Source organism: Malurus melanocephalus, unplaced genomic scaffold (assembly GCF_030028575.1).
Source record: "Malurus melanocephalus ecotype Western Australia unplaced genomic scaffold, MMel_1.1 scaffold_11, whole genome shotgun sequence".
NCBI lineage: Eukaryota > Metazoa > Chordata > Aves > Passeriformes > Maluridae > Malurus > Malurus melanocephalus.
This window is the reverse complement of record NW_026623243.1, coordinates 442,162-463,185: the sequence shown is the minus strand read 5'-3', so window position 1 is coordinate 463,185 and position 21,024 is coordinate 442,162. Positions and strand designations below refer to the sequence as shown.

Below are 21,024 nucleotides of genomic sequence, written 5' to 3'. Positions count from 1 at the left end.
GTGGGTGATGTTGTCAGAAATGTCACTGAGGCATAACCGCCTCTGCTGATCCCGTATGGGCTCTCCTTGGTGTGTGGACAAGTTGCTCTAAGAGTCCTTGCATAAACAGCTTCCCTTCCAGCTCCTGATAGCTCTCAGCATGTAGTGTGCCTCATGACTAATTTATTCCACCCACAAGATTGAAAAGCCAGTGTGGGTTCTTGGCTTATTTAGGCATTGATCAAACTTTGATAGTTATTAGAAAAATAATGAGTAATTAGATCTCAGTAGCTGAGTGAGCTTTATAGAACTTATACYAKCATCTCTWTTTTTTTTTGGTCTACACATGAGTATCGGCATATAGTCAAACAAAGGCATTTCAATCGTGTCATTTTGCACTACTGTGTGTATGAGCTGGCAAGAGGATATTTAATAGGTACATCAATGTCCCTGGTTTTACTTATTGGCATCCTTGCAGCAAAYACACCGATTCTGAAGTGCTCCAGCTCCAGCATGCAAATTGCTTTCTACAGTGGGGTTTAGATTGTTTTGTTTTGTCTTTAATTTCCTTCTCTCACTTGTTGAATGTTTTTTTTTTCTGCTTTCCAGTAATTTCTAGAAAAGTTGGATGTCTTGTGTTGYGGGCATAACTTTGGACTGTGTTTAACTCAAATAAGTTAATAAAAAATAGTCTAGCAAATATGAGCTTAATTGCAGCACTACCAAATATTATCCAAAGAAAGCAGAGTGCTAGCTTTCAATGCAGAGGAAAGAGAAATACGTTGAGTATGAAACTAAATTAATTTATTATARTGACCAGTGTAAATTTTTGTGTTAGAAATATTCTATGATAATGATTTTACATATTTTTAGTACTCTACTGCTAACATATTTTTCATGTGAACGATCATGAGTTCAATGCATCTCCTACGTTAAAGCCCTATTAAATTTCTGGTACCTTATTAATATATTGATGATATGAAGCTTTACTAGGGCTACATCAAAAATGTAGTATAAGTTAGCAGTAGTAATGAAATGTTATGAAATGTTTTTATYTGAATTATGGGTTTAGGCAGGCATTAATTGTCCCTATAGTTTTTAGATCATCTAGCACRATGAAGATCAGTTTCTTTGGGAATACTGTGCAATTTCTTTTTCTCAGATAACATTTTTTGCTACTTGCAGAATGTCCTTACTGTTAGCTTCACATTGAACAGGAGAGCARTGCCATGGCTGCTAGWGTAGCTGGGTTCCCCTCCCATCCAMATGACAGCTGATACTGCAATTGTGGTTTCTTTCACCATGACTATTAAAGCTGATGGGAACAAGGCAAAACTCAGCATGGATGGTATGTGCTCCTAGAATGGCGACTGCAGTCTTCAGATCCATGTTTTGTTTTGGCCCACTGAAATTTGTGCTGCTGAATTGAAGTGGGGTTTTRATCTTGAGTTAAAACTTCATTGTGTGCGAGGTGCCATGGCCCTTGCTTCTGCTGTTTGTAACAAATTGCTAACGGAGKTGTCTTATTCAGACAATGGACTGTACCAACACCTCAATTTTGTCACATTTGAAAAAAAAAACCAACTTCAGGAATCCTTCCAGAAGAAAAGATTTTTACAAGGCTGTGTGTTTGAAWAAAATGGTCACAGGGCCTTGTCTGCACTTCCTTGTTACTGCTTTTGAGCAAGATACTGAAATGGAGTACGTTCAGGATACGTGTGTGCAGGATTCCAGACAAAGCCGGAAGAACACTGAAAAAACTCTTGGGGTAGAATTCATCTCAATTAATTTTGTGTATGTAGAAGTTAGACATTTAAATCAAGGTTTGTCAGCTTTGACAGTGAAGTGGATTTGAGACTTCAAGGGAAGGATTCATCTGCTCTGTTTAAATTATTTATCTTGAAATGAATTTTCCCATTTGGCTGCTGCCTGTGTTCTTCTGTTATCTAAGACCACTCCAGGGGATACCTAAACTGGCGCAGACAAATATCATCCTTGATGAYTTGGACGGGACTCAGTTCAAGTTTTATGCCGAGCAAAAAATCTGGTWATGATATAATTAAATTGTAACAAATCCTCCCAGAATCTTTCCAAAATGTAACTGCTTTTCAGTGTACAATAAATTGTAAGAGAATGAAACAATTAACTTTTCCCTGATACTTTAAGAAAGGCTTGTAAGGTATTAGTATCATGAAAACTGCAACCCTTGTTTTCCTGTTATATTTGTATACAGTTATTTTAGTCATTGGACTGGAAAGATCTCAGTATAGATGGAACCACAAACCTTCTGATCAGTTGTGTGAGTCACTTCCCTGTCCTTACTCCAGGTTCCGGTGCAGTGGTCCGATATGATCACACTGAAAGCCAGGATGACCAATTATGGCCTGCCTAGGTACCAGTGGCTGACCCATGCTTGGAATTTCTTCCAGAGGGAGGTAAGATGATAGTTAATTMATGAACTGAAGTAATACCTGCTCAGTGAATGTTATGTATCTTCTAAAGGAAAAGGTTTGGTTTTGAGTGAAAAGGCAAGTAAATGTAAGTTYATTTGGTATGAAACATTCTGTAGTGATGCTATCTTTTAACATCACTTGATATCCAGATCTTCAGTTTTTGTAGGCGCCATGGTACTTAAACACCAAAAAAAAAGAACTAATGAATTAAATTGCTAACCTTCTCATACCTTTTTTCAGTAAGGTTAGGACACCAGTACCTTTTAGGATTACTATAACATTGAAGAATATGATGTATGTAAGACTAAAATTCTGCAGGTAAAGTAAAAAGTGTGTGTCTATATGTTGTTTTAATATTAAACTGTGCTCCACTTCCCATAGGCTCTTAGTTTCCTTTCATGGAGCTGTCATGGTTAAGATATGTTTAGCTGGAAAGGAATGGGAAAGGAAGTTTCCATAAAGATGCCAACACTGTCTCTTTGGCCGAGGTTTGTGAAAGTGATGAGGGTTTTTATTTCCTTTGACTGGGAGGGTGGGAAACAAACCAAAAAGCTTCCTTGTGTATTCACAGCTTTGCCCTCTAGCCTGCTAAAATTCAGAACTGTTTTTATAGAATGAAGTATTATGTTACAGAAACATGAAATCGCCCAAGGTAAAACCCATTAACTCCAAATATAACTCACGTGCAGGAAGAGAACTCTTTAAATGCCTGTCATTGTGCTGCCCTTGTTGAAATGTTGAAATCTATCATTGTTGCACAGATTTCCTGTTTATTTAAACGTTTCCTGGCAGCACTTGGTTAGTCTGTATTTATACTAAAACCTGAAAGAAAGAGATTACACACCAGCACACCCCCTCTAGTTGCCTGCTCTGGCCATTCAAGTACACTGAAACTGAGTAATTCCTCATATGCAGGTAGAGTGTTTATGTCTGTTCTGTACCTGAGATAATATAATSAAATGGTCTCAATCAATTTTCCTTGAATAGAATTAGTACTGTATCTTGGTTTAAATAACTAAATTAAACGCTGCTTCTTATGCTCCTGGTTGTTGTAGTTTCATCATAATGACTGGTTATAATATGAATAACAGTAAGAAAACTTCAACTGAGCCCTAATGTTTCCTTTTAGAGGGTAGATTTTCCATATTGCATCTACCAGGTGAATGATTTGGGGAACTGAGAAAGCTCTTTTACAGTTCCTGCTTAATTGGTGGGCTCTCATTCATATTCCATTACTCATAGTTTAGATTTTATATGTATGAGCCTGGTATGTGCTTTATGTCTGAATAAGCACTTTACTTGTGGCCCTTCTTCAGTCAGCGAAATTGTAATTACAATTCTGTTACCAAATATTCAGCCCTGATCAGCTTGGCATTCTTTCTTCTGTATCTTTTAACATCTAAGGGAGATGGTAGATGTGTTCTCCCCTAATCCTCTTGCTGGTCTGGTATCAGAGTTGTCAGGGAAGATGGAAAGGGTCAGCTGAAGGCAGGAAAGAAGAACTGGGAAGGGGAAGAAAAGGCTTTTTAATGGGATGGTCTTTGCAATTGCAATGAGGAGCCAAAGTTTGAGCTTTCCTTAAAGTCCAGTGTTGGGAGGACTTTGACTGAGTAATAAACTCATAAATACATGAATAAAACCAGCAACATTGGAGCTGTGATAAAGAAGGAAGAAGTGAGATTTTTAAGAATACTGGTGAATTTAGGGCACAGCATGTGCCAGCATGTCTGGGCACTGATCTGCTYGATTGTCAAGAAGAAGAGGTGTGGAATACAGAACTCTGGCTCTAAAGTGGGTAAAGAGGGGCAAATATGTTCCCAAGGCTGTGGATCAGAGGAACCAGGGAATGACTTACACTCATGCTGGTCCTGGAGGACATTCGTGCAGAAAAAAGCAGCATCTTGTTTCTGCGACAGAGCATCTTTTCAGTCATATCGAGTTTACATGCAGTGCTCAACCAAATCTAATGTAGCTGCTTCATTCCTTTTCTGTGTGAAAGCAGCTMCTAATGTGATAGCATGCTCATTTGGCTTTAAATCTCTGAGTCTGCCTTGCAGAGGAGAAGACAGATTATTAGCCCTGTTAGGTTTTATAGGCAATTACAGCTCATCTGCCTTCAGCCAAACTTCATACTTCTGTGGTTGATTCTGTTGCAGTATTTATTTTAATGTGATACCCCTTTCTTCCATTTTCAGTTTTTCTTTCAGCATTTGTGATTTGTATACATTTTTGCTTACTCTTTTAATTTTTTTTCTATATTCAAGTAAATCTGTGCTTTTTCTGTTTTCGGTGAATGTGTCTGTAATTGTAGCCTTGCAAGTACAGTCCTCACTAGTAAGACCTTTTTCTGTTACTCCTTTCAGCCACAGGTATACTTGTTCAATAGTCCCTGTTTTGGCCTGAAATTGTGTGTTAGTTCCTTATAGTGAGGATAGGAGAATCCCAAGATAGGAYAATTTCTGTGAAACATCCTTTGAGAAAGCACTTGGGATTTAAAGGACAGAGCAGTATTGTTGGCTGTTTCTGAAGTATTTGTTGTAATGGTATTACATTTTTCATGTTGTTTTTATGTCACAGTGCAACAAAACAAGATATATGGAAACACTTGCAGATGTTTTTAGCTCTGTGTTATATTTTGAAAATTCGYATTAGAAATTACTTAGACTTTTTACTACTTTACCTACTGAAGAAGTAGCATAATTATTACTGATCTTGATTAATCCTTCCTTTGCAGTTTAAATGTTGTGGCGTGGTGTACTTCACAGACTGGCTAGAAATGACAGAGTTGGACTGGCCACCGGACTCCTGTTGTGTCAGAGAGTTCCCAGGATGCTCTAAGCAGGCACATCATGAGGATCTCAGTGACCTTTATCAGGAGGTAAGGAGAAAAATGTGGATATATTGGAAGGTTTTGTACATTYTTTCTGATCCAGTGACTTTCTAAATCCATCATTTGCAGTACAATAGAKTAATTTGTTCGTAGAATAGTCGTGTTTATGGACATTGTCTATGGTTATTATATGTTAATGATGAAGCAGGGGGAGGAAAGAAGAAAGAACACACCCACCCACCATTACTTGGAAATAAGAAGAGTTGGTGGCAATGCAGTTAAAATCTGAGATGTGCTTAAACTTTGAAGTGTTTGTTTTATATCGGTTAGGTTGGAGTGCAAATTTGTTCCATTCCAAAAGTTAATGTCCATGCACCATCCCATCAAAGTACCATAGGGTAAATGGAAGAATACTTGAATGAAATGTACAGTGAAGGATGCTTTTGAGAATTCCTTTGGAAGATGAGAGCTCTCTTGTTAACAGGGCTCATGCCAGGAGGCAGGTAATTCAGTTGCTGTACTCTGAGCATGCATAAAAACTTTTTGTGAAAATGTTCTTTCTCTCTGCATTACAGTATGATTATTTAAAAATAATTACCAAAAAAAGCCGTAAAACAAGGCAAGGAACCCCGAGTGGATGAAGGGAGATCATGGTGGCAAAACATTACTGTTCTTAGGGTGAAAATTATAAAAATAAGTCAATATGCTCTTTACTAAAACTCTGTACTCACAAATATTGTCTGAAGCCACCTTTTTCTGGAGACTGCTTTGTTAGCTGCCTTTTTTTTATGCTAACARACCTCTGAAGGCCTATAACTGTGCATTCAACACATGAATGCACAACAGAATGAACAGCAATCCAGGKAGTCCAACCACAACAGAAAGCATGCTTCAATCACATAGCTATGAGGATCTGAGAAGAGGTGCTTCACTGGATTTCTTCTATAGTAAAACGGTGTGTATAGGAAGGAGGATGGGCCTGAAAATTATTCTTTCAGAACATTACTCCAGTGGTTGGTGTAGCTCTGCATTATGGAAGAGTATCAAAAAAAAGCATTTTATTTTCTCTCAGTCTCTTAGGCTGTTTAAGACCTGTTCTTACAAGAATCTGTTGCATGGCTCTTGTTCAGGAGCTATGGAGCAACACCTGTGAAGCAGAGGAGATTCGCTATATAAACAAGCCAAAATGAATATTAGCTATTGCCAGGAAACAATCAAAATTCRGGGAAATGAATTTGTGTGGTATTGACTCTATAAACAGAAATTATTTAGTCTAACCTGAACTTTCAGACATTCATCCTAGGAGGCCGTGCACTTCCACTAGGAAGAGAGAAAATAGAGCTGCCAAAATGCAGGTGCCTCAGAAGGTCAGTCTCTGCTAAGGAACAGTGACAGAGAGACATTGGCATACTCTCACTGCCACCAGCTATTGTAGAACCTCTCTTGCCTTCTGGCAAGGCTCGTAGCACTGACAGCACTGGTTACACTCTAGAAATGTCAGTCTTCTGGAGCCAGCCAGTCTCTTTAACACATTTTGAAAAACTAAAAATTGTGTCTCACTCTGCAATAGTGATTGCTTTTTGTATCACTGTTGCTACTGTTAATACCATGCAGACTAATCTGTCATAGAGAGCCTTCAAGGAGTGTATGGAAGCTGTGGAGCATTCATTTGCCCTGTGCTTCCTACTTACATGAAAAGACAGGAGTATGAAAGCAGTGTCTCTCAATGAAAAACTGCTCTTTGAGCACGGGAAGCTCAAAATTCTGAGAAGTATTAATCATTGCAGTGTAGTGTCTAAAGTGCCAGTGTTTTCTTGTGTTATCTCTTTTTGCTAACATTTCATGCCCATGCTATATTCCAGGGAAGTGGCTCTCTGAGGACTTCATATGTTCCAGTTCTTTTGGTTTTGCTTGGAGAAAATTAGTAGCCAAGGATGATTATTATGTAGGATATAAGGACTGTGTTAAGCCCCACTTGATAAAAAGAAAGGCTGCTTTTTTTTTTTTTTTTTTTTTTTTTTTGAAAGAAATCTGAAGGGCATATTTATGGTTCTTCCCCTACTGCACCGCAGAGCATTTGGGATGGATTCAGCACTTAGCAAAAATTTATTTTTGGTTCTCTACTGCAGAATACATTCCAAAAAGGGACAGGCTGTGTGGTTGTATCAGCCACAAAAGTACTTAATTTCTCTTTGAAATATGTACAATATTTTGTTGGCAAAATGTTTCTTTCTTGGCACTTGCCTGTAGGGTGTCTCACAGACTCTTACAGTATTCTTGCTAATAACTTTATCAGTATCATGCAAAACCAACTTACACTTCCAAGACTAATCTGCCTTACTTCTGCTTTGGAGARCTGAAAGAAAAAAGCTTTTTTACAAAGTGATTCAAACCAAACTTGCATAGTCTGGTAGTTTGAGAGGGTGCCTGATAAGATTAGCCTCGCTAGTCTAAAATTGGTTTATGTAAATATTTAGCAAGTCCATTCTGGTACTTCAGAGAAGTTCTTTGTAATACTTCAGAAAACTGAAGTATGGTTTGTCTGAGACTGATAAATGTGTTTTGTTGTAGCTGTGTWGTGATTTCTTTGCTGGGAACTCAGAGCTTTCTATAGTCTAAGTTGGAATTCTTCGCAATTTAATTTTTGCAGAAAGAAAGGTGACTTACAGTTCTGCTTAAAAGTATTTTTGGCAGKAATCATGTTTTCCCTGCTGGGTATTGAAAGCTATTTTTCAATTGTGCTAGTCTTCTTGAATTGCTTTTATTCTGATGAGCTTCAGCTTTGGTGCAGTTCATGGAACAGACTGACCTTAGAAAGAGCATGATTGTGGGGGAAGTGTGAATATGATGATGTGACCTTGGAGGTTTGTTGTGGTCTGAAGACAAGTGGAGCTCTGCCTGTCTTGTGGTTGGGAACTGCAGCCTAGACAAAATAGTTGGTAGGAATTGATATCTTTAAAAGAAATCAAACTTGCATGTTCAGTATTTTCTTTTGGTTTCTGGCATAATTTTGAGTATACTTTAAATGAATTTTAATTAAATTAATTTTGTTGGTTTTTTTTTTTTTAATTTTACCATTTGTTTTAATATACTTTTTGGTATACTCAAAATTTGGATATACAAAAGATGTGTTGAGTTTGCTGATTATGTATTTTTTTCTGCTCAGAGAAGTGACTTATTCCGGTTCAGGTTCTTATTCTATGATGTAGTAAATCAGTACTTATGCTAAATAAGAAATAYATGCTTTTTTTCTATTTCAAGATTGCAAGTATGTACAGTAGCCTGTTTAATACATATGAATCAGGCCTTTAATTGGTAGCTCTGTAGGAAACTGAAGCTGAATCTTCTGAATGATTGCTGCAAAGTTTTGTACTRTATTTGACTCATCTACAAGAGCTCCTCATTTAGTGACAAACTTTTACTTTTGCCAAGGAAAGTATATTTATGTACTGCTTAATTGCAGGCTACCAACTATGAAAATATCACATAAGCAGAAATAAAATGCATGAATGTGAAGATAAGGGGGCTGGCTGGGTGTTTCTCAGTTTTGAAACTGATTTTGAAGGTAYTTTAGAGCAGAACTATGAGAGCATTATTAAATGGAGGAAAACGGTCTATCTAGATTGGGCATAATTTGTCTCAGTTATGTGTCTGTGTASTGCAGGAGATAGAAGCATTAATGTTATTGCACTCTGTTGGTGGATGTTTTCTCTAGGCAACAAATGAACTGAGTTTCAATATTGCTGTGGTGGAGCCTTTTTAAACTGTGACCAGCATGTACCTTCATCTCCTTCAGTTACCAAAAGTATTAAAATGCAGGCAGTTTCTCTGTAATTAAAAACAAATTTGGAAAATGGTATAAATACAACTGCTTTCCAATTGAAGAAAAGAAGATGCCAATGTAACAATTTTTATCCCCACCCCAAGTTCAATTACATTGCTTTTGCTACAGTGATGTTTTTTTTTTCCTTTGACATTTCAAAGAATGCATACTTGCTCATATTTCTGTGTATTTGCTGCTGTTTAGAAAATGAAACAGTGAAATGAGCAAAGACATTGAGATCCTTTAATTTACTCTGGTACAATTATCATAGAGTACATTAATTTTATTTAGATCCTGAATGAAAATCTGTTGACTACAGTGTGATTTTTGTCTGTGCAGCAAAAATTGGACTTTTCATCAAATACATTTAGGACTGTAGCATTTGCAATTGTTGGCTTTGGGGARTTTCAGTGTGATTGAAAAGTGTTATTTATCATGTCCTGTCTTCAGATTCCATCACTTTGATCAATTGCTTTATTTTCTTAGAAAAGCCACAAGAAATATGAAGTAAGGATATAAATTCTCAAGACAGTGCCCGTCCAGTTTGTTACTCTGAATTTTCCCTTGATATGTGTGTTGCTTTGATAATTGTTCTGTGCATCGCTGCAAAGCTTAGAATAGAGAATAAGCATCATGTTTATTCTTATGAGAGGCCGCTCTCTTCATGGTTTTATTGTCTCTTAGACTGGGCATTGCCCTTACTGAGTAATGAGCATYGTAACTTGTTCTTGCATTGTTAGCCAGTAGTTTCAAAAGCTTTCTCTTTTTTTTTTTTTGTGGATCCTTGCTGCCTTACAAGGGCTTAAGAGCTTTCTGGAGCTTTATGTGGTGGTTAGTTGTCCATGTAAGCAAATTGTAGAGCCTGCATTGAAGGTTTGGAAAGAGCTAAATTTCCATTTCTATGAACATCAACTTATGACATTTTAGCATAGTTTTCACTGGACATTTTCTGATGAGGTTATGCAGGGTCTGTAGGTCTTTCCTACTGTTTTAGCTTGAGAGTGTGATATTATCTGTAGAAAAAGTCTAAAAGTTTAAAATAATTGACAAACTTGGAGCTGTTCAAGTTAAGGAGAGAAACAAGAAGATAAAAAGGACTTTATTACCTTTTAAACCTTCACAAAACTCGTTGAGTTTCTTTAACAGTCAGTGTGAATTGGTAAAAACTCATATSAACTTCGAGTGATTTCTGAATTGAAGAGTAGCACAGATCTCTTGCAGTAAAGTCTGTGTATGAGAAAACTTAAAAATGGCATTATGGAAGCACTTAAAAAGCAGGCAAAATAATTTTCCAAGTGTTGTTTGAAGGAAGTGAGACAGATTCTTGGGAGCCAGAAAAAACAGCAGTGGGTAGGATGAGCTAAGCCTTGGGAACTGCAAACKAAATATTACTGATTTTTTGTCATCTATTTTTGTTTTATAGGGATGCGGTAAAAAAATGTACACTTTCTTGAGGGGGACGAAGCAATTGCAAGTACTGAGGTTTCTAGGAATCTCTATTGGAGTAACACAGATCCTGGCTATGATCCTCACTATTACCCTGCTGTGGGCTCTGTACTATGACAGGAGGGATCCCAGAGCAGATCAGATCATGGCACTGAAGAGTGATACCTCACAGGAGCTGTCATGTCATTCCGTGGAGCTACTGAAACCAAGCCTGACCAGGATCTTTGAACATACATCCATGGCAAACAGCTTTAACACACACTTTGAAATGGAAGAGCTATAGGTGATGCAGTGAAACTGTGAAGTCACAGAGGATTTGAGTTGTTTTGTTGTCATTTTTGTTCTGTTCCATCAAGTATGCCAAATATACCAGTCTTCTTATGTGTCAGAAACCAGCTAATGAAAGGAAGTRAAGGAGACCAGCAAAGAATGATAATCCTGTCATCAGCCTCTTAGCCATGGCCTCAGCTATGAAACAGAGCTGATTTTGTGTGTTTATTTTTTAAAAGGCACTCATTCAGTTGGCACATTAATACTCATTGTCACAAGTTGTGTAGACTGAACCTGTAAGGAAGCATCATGGGAAAGGAAGAGAAACACTCATCTTCTGAAGAAACAACTGTGCTTTGAAGGAACAAAATGTGACTTCAGCTGAAATTGACTTTTAATAAGCCATTTGGAAAATGTCTTAATCAGGGATCTATGTATGTATAATTGTGTGTTTTCATGTGTGCATTGAAAGCAAAGCTACAATTCAAGTTAATACTTGGATTAAAAAATTCGCAAGATTTGTAAAAAGGGCGAGATTTTCTCTTTTCTAACAAAACCTTTATCTTAGCTTTTGTTGTTAAAGATGTTCTAAACCCTCTGTTTTTATCTAACATAACTATTTGTTAATTTTAAGTGTCTTAAACAGGGATTGAAAACAAAACTATAGCTCTGGACAATAGATTTTAGTTTTCTGGAGAATTCTTCTTTGAAACAGTTCGTTTTGTGCACTGTTTCTTAGTAAAAAGGAAGAAAACCTTAAACATTATTTCCAAATGGGAATCAATATGGGAGTAGCACATTTTTRTAGATAAATCCTTTCTCCTGTCCATGATTCCCCTGAAGCTAGAAGCAAAAGACTGCAAGAAAAATGCTTACACTTCTGGATGCTATTGCAATAATTGTAAAAGTACATGAGGAAAAATTTTACTTTGGTGACTGCTTCATTRAAAGTTCTCTGGTTGCTTAAAATGCCAGCCAGAAAGAGATTAAAATGTATTTATTGAGGTGGGTAAAGTGCATTTTACTGTATTTTTATGAACAATGTCTATTTCATAGGATTATTTTTACGATTGGCCACACTCTTGAAATATATATTTGTTCCACTGAGTATAGTAGTTTGTGGCAAATGGGCTTTTTACATAATATTACATTAAAAAATTCTTTAATTCTTTTTGGAATTTGTAAAAGAAAAAAAAAAGCAAGGTGTGATTTGGTGGACAATAAAATTGCTTTTCTCTAAATTCCATAATGACTTCTTTATTGTTAAGTCTTAGAATGGGAATGCTTTGGATGGGCATTGGAAGGGTCCTCCTGCTAGGGTGATTTAATTTGACATGTCTTTACCCATTYGACTTTGAGGAAAAACTGCAATGTAAGTGTAATTTCCTTTTTTTTTAATTGCTTCTGAGCAAACTTCCTAAGGGCTTATGAAATTAAGCTCTTCAGTTGTGTAGGCTGTTGTTTGCTTTTTAGCAGTCTGCATGTGGGTGTAATTATTTCAAGGGTAGTTTTTCAAGTGAGATTACCTTTCTGCTTTTATACTTCTTCTGTAGATGCTAATACTTATTTTGGGGGTAAAAAGAAGACTGAAGGATAGACCATCTAATTTTGCTTGGAGTCTCTCTGTCAAAAATACTTTCTTATGTTCTTTTTGGGCAGCCTTGGCCCAGTGTTACTGCACAGGCACAGCTGACTTCCACCCCTCCCGCTGCTCAGCCTGGGCAGTGTTTGTAACTAAGGGTGAGGTTACTGTGTGGACAAGGAGCAGGTGTCTGACAAAGGCTGGGTGTAGAGCAACTCCGAGCTTTAGTGCTACAGAGACCTRCGGTGCCACACACTGGATTGAGTCTGTTTGCCTCTGTTTAAAAAACAAAACAAAAAATCTGTACAAGCAAATTGGAAACTTGATTATGGATTACACATACATGGCTACATTTGACAGTGAATTACTGCGGAATTTAGGGAATTTCACTTAAATAATGTGAAAAAGGTAATGTAAAAAGTATTAGAAAATTCTTTTTTTCCAGGAAACTTCAGCCTTTAAAAGTTTTACCCAAGGAGTGTCTGGAAGCTCYGTTAGCCATGCTTCAAATATCCCTTGTCTTTCCATGTGAGGACTGCTTGGACTGTCAGTGGGGATTCCCTGTATATCTTCTTGTGTCCAGGTTAGGGCTCATGAAGGAGCAAATACAGCCAGCCAAGCTAGGGGAATGTGTTGGAATTAAGAGATACTTAGAGCCCAGGTCATTTGGTTTTAGGCTTTCTGGGTGCTGAGGAAGCACTGCCTTCAGGTGTAGTCAGGTTTTTTTAACAGCAGAGGGATTACTTTGGGGARGCCTCCTTTGATAGAGAACTAACCTCTCAAAGCACTGTGGACCTCTACAACAATGAACATCTGCAGTCAGGGTAAGCTCACTTGGGTTTGGCTACCTAAATCCTGAGCCAGTCTACATTCTGGGAAAGATTATTTCTATTTTGAGTATTTAACCACATTTGCAGAAATAGGTCTCAGTTGTAAATTGGAACACTTCCAWTTTTTTTTTCTTTGACTGCTGAGGYRWTGAGATGTCTGTTTTTCTAGGGCTTCTTCAAAGAGCCTTAAAATTAATTGACAAGGCTGTGGTGAGTCTGTTTTCTTGTAGAGCTTTAGGATATATGTAGGAGAGAGTCTGCTTGGCAAGAGGGAAACATTTAGAGATACTTGAGGCAGTGAAAACCACTTGCTCTTATTACCTTTTTCCCTCAGTTTTACAGGAGTACTTGGAGAAGGTCGCTGTGTTTTTTGTTCTCTGCAGCACAAAATGTAATGAACTAAATCTTTYTTATTGCAACAACCAACTGTGGAGATACTCCTTAACATTTTTCACAGAGCACTCGAGAGCAAGTGTAAGAGAAAAAGGGGTCACTCCCACTTGCCAGCGCCAAGTTTTCTGTTCAGCCTGGTGACTGTACTGAGTTCATGTTACTGTGCCTGTTGCTGTGGCGCTGAGCAGTCATGATTTAAGTGGATGCTTTTAGGAGGCAAAAATCACTATATCTGGTCCTCAGATAAGTATTGATTGATTCATCTGCCAGCAGGTTTAAGGCAAGATTTTTGGAAGGAAAGACCTGTATTTTCTTCTTTATAACTTCTCATTTTGTGAAAGCTCATATRAATATAAGGGAATATGTAAAGAATGAATAGTAAAAAGAGATGCTGTTGGTCACAGGAAATGTACGGTTAAATATCATGGAGGAAGTGATTTATAAATAGCTTTTAAAGTTTTTTACTGCAAAAGCATTGTATTTGGTCTCAGTTAGAGCATGGTGCTAATAATACTAAGGTTGCAAGTTTAATCCCCATATGGGCCATTCACTTAAGAGTTGGACTCAATTCTTGTGTATCCCTTCCAGCTCAGAATATTCTGTGTTTCTGTGAAYTATACAGAAAAACATAGATTATTAAAGTCTTGCAACATTGAAATACTTAGGGTTTGCATGGCACTGTAGCAGGGAGGCTACWGGGGTGACTTCTGTCGAAGGTGAGAACTTCCCCCATGTCTGACAGAGCCAGAGCCAACCAGATCTCTAGCTGGTCTACAGACCCACTGCTGGCAAAGGCCGAGTCCTTCAGTGTCAGTGCTCTGGGATAACTATTTAACAAGCAGAAAAAGCGGTTGCAGCATCAGCAACTGCAGCTGGAGAGAGGAGTGAGAGGAACCGCTCTGCAAACACCAAAGTCGGTGAAGAAGGAAGGGCAGGAGGTGCTCCAGGCACTGGAGCAGAGATTCCCCTGCAGCCCTTGGTGAAATCCATGGTGCAACAGGCTGTGTTCCTGCAGCCCATGGAGATCCATGGTGGAGCAGAGATCCGCCTGCAGCCCCTGGAGAGCCCYRCAYCAGAGSRGGTRGATGCCTGAAGGAAGCTGTGACCCTGGGCATAGCCCCTACTGGAGCAGACTCCTGGCAGGACCTGTGAGAGARGAGCCCACGCTGRAGTGGGTTTGTGTGACCCTGTGGGGGACCTGTGCTGGAGCAGTTCATGGAGAACTGCAGTCCATGGGAAGGACTCATACTGGAGAAGTTTGTGGAGAACTGTTTCCCATGGAAGGGACCTTCCTGTGAGGAGGAAGGAGCATCAGAAAAAATGTGTGATGAACTGACCACAGACCCCATTCCCTGCCTCCCTGCATCTCTGTGGAGGAGGAGGTAGAGAATAAAGGATTRAGTTGAGCTTGGGAGGAAGGGAAGGTTTGGGGAAAGGTTTTATTTCTTATTACYGTACTTGGATTAGATTTGTAATGAATTAATTGCCCCAAATAAAGTCTGACAGTAGTCGGTAAGGTCTTCCCTGCTTTTATCCCAACCCAAGAGTCTTTTGTTATATTTTCTCTTCCCTGTGCAGCTGAGAAGTGATAGAGTAGCTTTGGTGGGCATCTGGCATCCTGCCACTGTCATCAACCCACTGTAAGCATTGCATTTAAATCATGCTTTTGTTGAAGTGAGATTGTATCTACAACTTTCCAACTTGTGTATAATTGGCTACTTCCTGTTAAAAAAAAGTGATGTCCTAAACTTTTGAGCATTTTTATACATCTGTTTTCTTCTGATGCAGTACTCCCCCACTTTAGTTGTTCTTTGTGCATAGATACTGTAAAAGTAGACAACTAGATAATACAGGCAGGTAAAAAACTAAGCTGTCTGGATAATTCCATGTATCTTCTGGACATTGCCAGTCTATATATAATGTTCACTACTGACACTCACACTCTTTAGCCACATGTTTGCATATCCCATCAGCTGATGGCTCTTCTAGAACAGGTGGTAATCCTAAAATATCCCTGTGRTCAATGGGAAAATAAAGCCCTGGTAGGCCCCAGATGCAGCAAAGAGAGCTTATGACCTCCCAGGCGCCCTCCCTGCCCAAAATTTAATGATTCTGCGGCTGCAGTAATTTATCCTCCTCCAGATAAGCTTCCTCTCTGAAGGGCCCCCTTTTCACTGCAGCAGCTGAGGCTGCATCATATTCTSTGCTGTGAAAGCTTTCTCTTGGTAGTCAGTGTGCTTCCACTAAGAGTATTATCAACAACTTTAAAATGTAAAGTGTACATTTTCAGTTTGTCTCCTGTAGCTATTTTATGAGAGGACAGTTGTTCTCAAAAATGCTCTGGGATGGTTCACAGACAGGTATTACTTTTATCTTTCCCCCAGCACCCAGAGCAGAGGCGACCATCACATGTCCCGGTGCTGATCAGTGTTGTCTGCAGCCAGTCACCCTTTATTAGTGATCCATGGTGTGTTATTACCTGCTCTTATGCTACAAAAAGAATTTGGTCTTTTCTGTGCACTAATGTTTCACCAAGGGAATTTGATACCAGGCATGAGATGACTGTAGTCTGACAGGTTCAGCAGAGCAGTTGGTTTTTGGATGTACATAGGGGACATCTTAAAGTGCAGATAAAGAGGTGGAGCTCATACTGCTAGAAGTAATTTAATGCTCCAATTTTCTCTGCTGCTGCTGGCTGGGAAGGGAAAGTTGATGGCCAGTCTCTCAGGAGAAGGGCAACTCTGTGTAGTGGAGCTGTGACATGTTATGATGGCTCTAGTATGGTTTAGACACACTCACAGCTTGCCTGGAATAGTTTAGGACATTTGCTGACTTCAGGTTTAGTGTTCCTTCCAAATTATTAGAGAGGAAATAAATGTTTTGTTAATAAGTTATTGCAAAACCAGGTTGACCCATTCAAGCATGCAGATGTTTTATTTAAGTATTCCTCAAATGTCTATTTATTCAGCATAACTCATGTATTATGCTGCCTTCTGAAATACGATATATGACTGTCAAACAAAATTGTCAAAACAACAACCTCGGTTTCTTTGTATGATACACAGAAATAATTACATTTCATGTACAGTACAGATGCATTTTACACAGTCATCAACAGTCATTCACTACCAAAAYAGCATTTAAATCACCTAAAACACCAAAAAAATGTGTATTTCCCAAATTCAGAATAAATTAATGGTTCTGCATGTGACATATGGAAATAGGAGACAGGACTGTAATTCTGAAAATTCTTACTAAATTACCTCTTAAGCTGCATTTTAAAAATGAAAGTACAAGTTGCTTCAGGGGTATAACTGTTATGCAAGTGTATTGCTGTAGTGCATTCTTTCTAGTGCCTATGAACAGGAGAATAAAGAGCTTTTTTAAAAGACACRTGACCTGATGGAGTCAGTAGGTTTCCTGGGTTGTGTGTAATCTTTACCAAAATAGGTTTAGTAACCGCCTCTTTGCATTATTTAGCTGATATAACTAGTCCTGAAATACCGTGTGATGTAAAGAAGTTGTTGCAGTTTGCTGACATCGAGGCAGTTTTTGTATCAATAATTGTTTAGCAAAAGGTGGGTACCAAGAATGAGTAACCATGCATGGAAATAGGATGCAAGTAAAGACTGATGTGTTCTGTCTCTCCTTTAATTCCATTCGTTCATGTAACCTACCAGCTTCAGCAGATCTACTGCAGTTTTCCAACAAGGCAGAAGAGAGAGCAGTGCCAGGTATGGACTTGGGCAGAGTTGCTCAGAAGGAGCAGCCCCTCTCTGGTTCAGAGGACARCCTGTGCTTCTGCTCTCTGATAAGGTTTGAAAGAAATGGAGAAGCTCAGTTTGCAATGAATAAGTCATTCTGATTTGAAAAAAGATTGGGAAGTTAATTGCCAATTAACCAAGAATGCATTAACTTCAAAATAAGTAAATGATAAGATAGAAGAGTAATGAATGGCATTATCTACTCTTTTACTTGCAGTTTAATTCTAACATGTGATGCTGTATTTTGGTGTATATACTGTAGCATGATAGTCTGTCATCTACTCTTCACTGCTGACAGGTAGAGAGAAAGACYAGTATTGGTGTGCAAGAAAAAGTGTATCATCAGCAAGTTTTAGTTTTTAGTGGGTATTTTCTCTTAATGTAAATTTTCAGGTCAGTAGAATGCTAGCAAATACTATACTGAAACATACACTACTCAAACTATTAAATAACTGTGTTAATAATTTATTGTAATGGCATCTAATGCACTGAGCCTTTTGATTTCTATGCATATTTTATTTTGCARACATGCAATTATTTCTGATCCAGTGTTTTTGATGTATATATGTATGTATTGATATGCACATATTCCATGTATATTTGATGTATATGATGTATGGTATGTCATGAATATAAGAAGCATTATGATACATCTAATGTACTCTCATGAAGAAAAATTACACTTTTTTATTGGAAAAGTTTCTGATAATATCAATGTCTTTTATAAATGAAGCCAAGAAGCTTCARCTTCTAAAGCTTTCATATTATCTTTTAGGCCTGCCCATGTAGGCAAATTCCAATTGAAATTGATTATATTTTTATAGCTTTGGGACCCAATCCATTATTCTGTTATTGTTCTTGGATAATTAAATATTATTAAATATTTTTCACACAATATAAATTCTCAAACAATTTCTAAGATGCAAGTTTRCAGTAATTATAAAGAGAATTTAGCCATCATTTTTACAGAATGTCTTTCAGTGTCTTCCAGTGTAGCTAATACTCTGGATGTTGCAGAATGTGAGCAAGGAACATTTGGAGATAAGTGTTAGCTGATCCCCAAAACACCTTCATGGKAATTTTAATTCAAATAGGATTGCTCCTGTAGCAGTAAACTGTGACAAGAGGTTTGTTCTGAAGATACAGAAGTAGAGAAGCTGTCTRTGGAAGAAAGGACTGTGTTGATTCATCAGTATCCTTGAAATCCTGAATGGCACTGTTATGTTGGAGTGGGCAATAAACTGTCGGAGAAATAGAGAACAGTGAACAAAAAGAATAATGGCTGRATAGCAATTTGTGGTGCACAGTTTAGCTGTAAGATTATTTAAATGTTTGCCATTAGAATTTTAAAGTGTAGATGAAGTTGTGTAAAATAYCTTAAAAAAAAATCCTGATTCCTGATACAACAGGTGTACAATGACTTATTGCAGTTGTAACAGTACCTAGGAAGCAAGATAAAACAATAGTAAATATTGAACTAACTGAACACCTTTAGTTCACTAATGAGTGTTTGAGTAAGAAATACTGCATTTTTCAAAGGGAAGTTATTTGTACAACTACCATGGAACATTAACAATCAGCTTGTTGTAAGTGCACAGAAATGCCCCTTTCTACAGTATTATTTTATCATGCCTAATCTGAAAAACAACAAAAGTAAACTGAGATCACAGCTCCAAATAATTTCAGCATGCATTATGGTKGTAGTTCTTTCAGTCAGTACAAACATATTTCATATGAGCATTTTTTCGTTCATTTTTTGACAGTTCTTCAACAAGTTTGTGGTTTATTAACAGGGAAAAAAAGACATGTTATCAAAATGTTTCTCGTTGTTTTGCATTCAGCAGGAACACAGGTTTCTATTTTTTCATTTGTGTTTTTTTCTAAAAAGAGCTTTCATGATAAGAAGAAGCATCAATGGGGACATTTCATTGTGCTCATATAGTAAGTCAGGATGGTCACAGAAGATTCCACCGTGCGTCAGTTCGGACAGGGGGTAAGAAACTCCTTTTGGTTCACACCCTATGACACCAAAACCCACAAAGTGTTTTGTTTCTCCTGAACCTCTTGCTCTGCGGCCACTGGCACACTTGTCAAGGGGCGTTGTCTTTGTCAGCTCTCTCATTCCTCACGACTGGTTTTTCACTGCTGGAGCTCAGCTTGCAAGTGGTCTTTATGCTAATTTATAAATAATTCCTTGTTTTATAATGCAGATACTCTGACAATGTTTCCTCCCGAATACTCGGGAGAGTCTGGCCTATCGTCTCCTTCGGGTGTGGTGACTGGAGGTGTTGGGATGCTGATTATTGCTGTAGTGACGTAAGGCTGCTCACAGTTTAGTTTAACACACTCTTCCACTTTGGCATTTAAGCTGGAACGGCTGGAGGAAGAAACAAAAATCCATGAAGAGTGAAAGTCTACATTACCACCAAGTTCTCTGTGCCTGATTCCATTCCCTCAGGCAGCCATCTCCATCCTGCCTCATTGGACAGCTCTGAGTGCAGAGCAGCACCACCCCACTGCCCTGTACACCAGCAGCAGGTGGTCCATGGCTGTGTTCATGTCCATGTCCCTTCCTCCCTTCCTTCCCACCATTTCAGCACTTCTCAGCCAATCCCCAGAGTGTGTCTCAACAGGAGAGGCATTACAAACAGCATAGCAAAGTTGCTTACTATGCAGGAAAGTGGAAATTAAGGGCCGGTGCAAGTCTCCTGCATATTCCTTACCATACTTATTTAAAAACATTTAGATATTAGGAATAGTTTCTTTACTGAAATGGTTATCAGACATTGCCAGGGGAAGTGGTGGAATCACAACCCTTGGAAATGTTCAAAAGGTGTGTGGATGTGACACTTGGGAATGTCGTTTAGTGGTGAACATGGTGGTGCCAGGTTAATAATTGGACTCAATGATCTTGGAGGTATTTTCCAACCCTAATGAGTTTATGATTTTGTATATTCTGTTTCCTCAATAGTAAGGCACTCTATTATATGCACTAATTAAGTGTGTTAATATGTTCATGGAGTTGCTGCAGTACCTCCCCATTGTAAGAAGTTTGTAAAAGTCAGGCTTTTTCAAAGTAAAACAGGCATTTTGTGCTTGTTTTTAACTTGTTTTCTGGCACAAAGCTGGTGCTTTTTGTTTCTACATACATAGTGCCTGGGAGTACGGTGTAGGCACATTCTCTACCAGAAAAAAAATGAATCTGGTCAGAATATTTCCTGAAAAACTAAGATAGATCAGAGCTTGTGTTGGCTGGGAGGTTTCATTGCATAAAAACTGAAAAATTTCAGTAGTTCCAAGCTGTTGGATTTTTCATGGAAGTGAAATCCGAACCTAGTAACTATACAAAGGAAGCTACTTTGTAGCTTAACAAGACAACCTCTTTAGCAACTTGCACTGAAAAAGCTTCTTTATAAAATGGTGGCATGTAAGAGATCAATAGAAAACACTTCTGGGTCTCCTGAGACCTTTGCTGTGTTTTCAGAGGTGATACTTGGATTTACCTGAAAGCCTTTACTTTACTTATGAGAGGGACATTCAGTAAATTATACTCTTAAACAGCACTTTCCTTACTTTTGTAATAACCCCTCAAACTAGGAAATATATTTTTATTACCCATTTAGTATTTTTTATTAAGAAGAGTCTTCCCTATGA

General features: G+C 38.1%; 1 protein-coding gene across 3 annotated transcripts in view; it reads left to right on the top strand.

The window, feature by feature from the left end:
- The window catches only part of TSPAN12 (tetraspanin 12), a 43,152-nt gene extending 31,100 nt beyond the window's left edge, over window positions 1–12,052 (top strand). For all 3 annotated transcript variants that reach the window (XM_057378330.1, XM_057378338.1, XM_057378322.1), the window contains 3 exons: window positions 2,307–2,414; window positions 5,167–5,310; window positions 10,509–12,052. In XM_057378330.1, the coding sequence (XP_057234313.1) occupies window positions 2,307–2,414; window positions 5,167–5,310; window positions 10,509–10,814 (558 nt within the window). In that variant the 3' untranslated portion in view covers window positions 10,815–12,052. The remainder of the gene's footprint in view (window positions 1–2,306; window positions 2,415–5,166; window positions 5,311–10,508) is intronic.
- The last annotated feature ends 8,972 nt before the right edge of the window (window positions 12,053–21,024 follow it).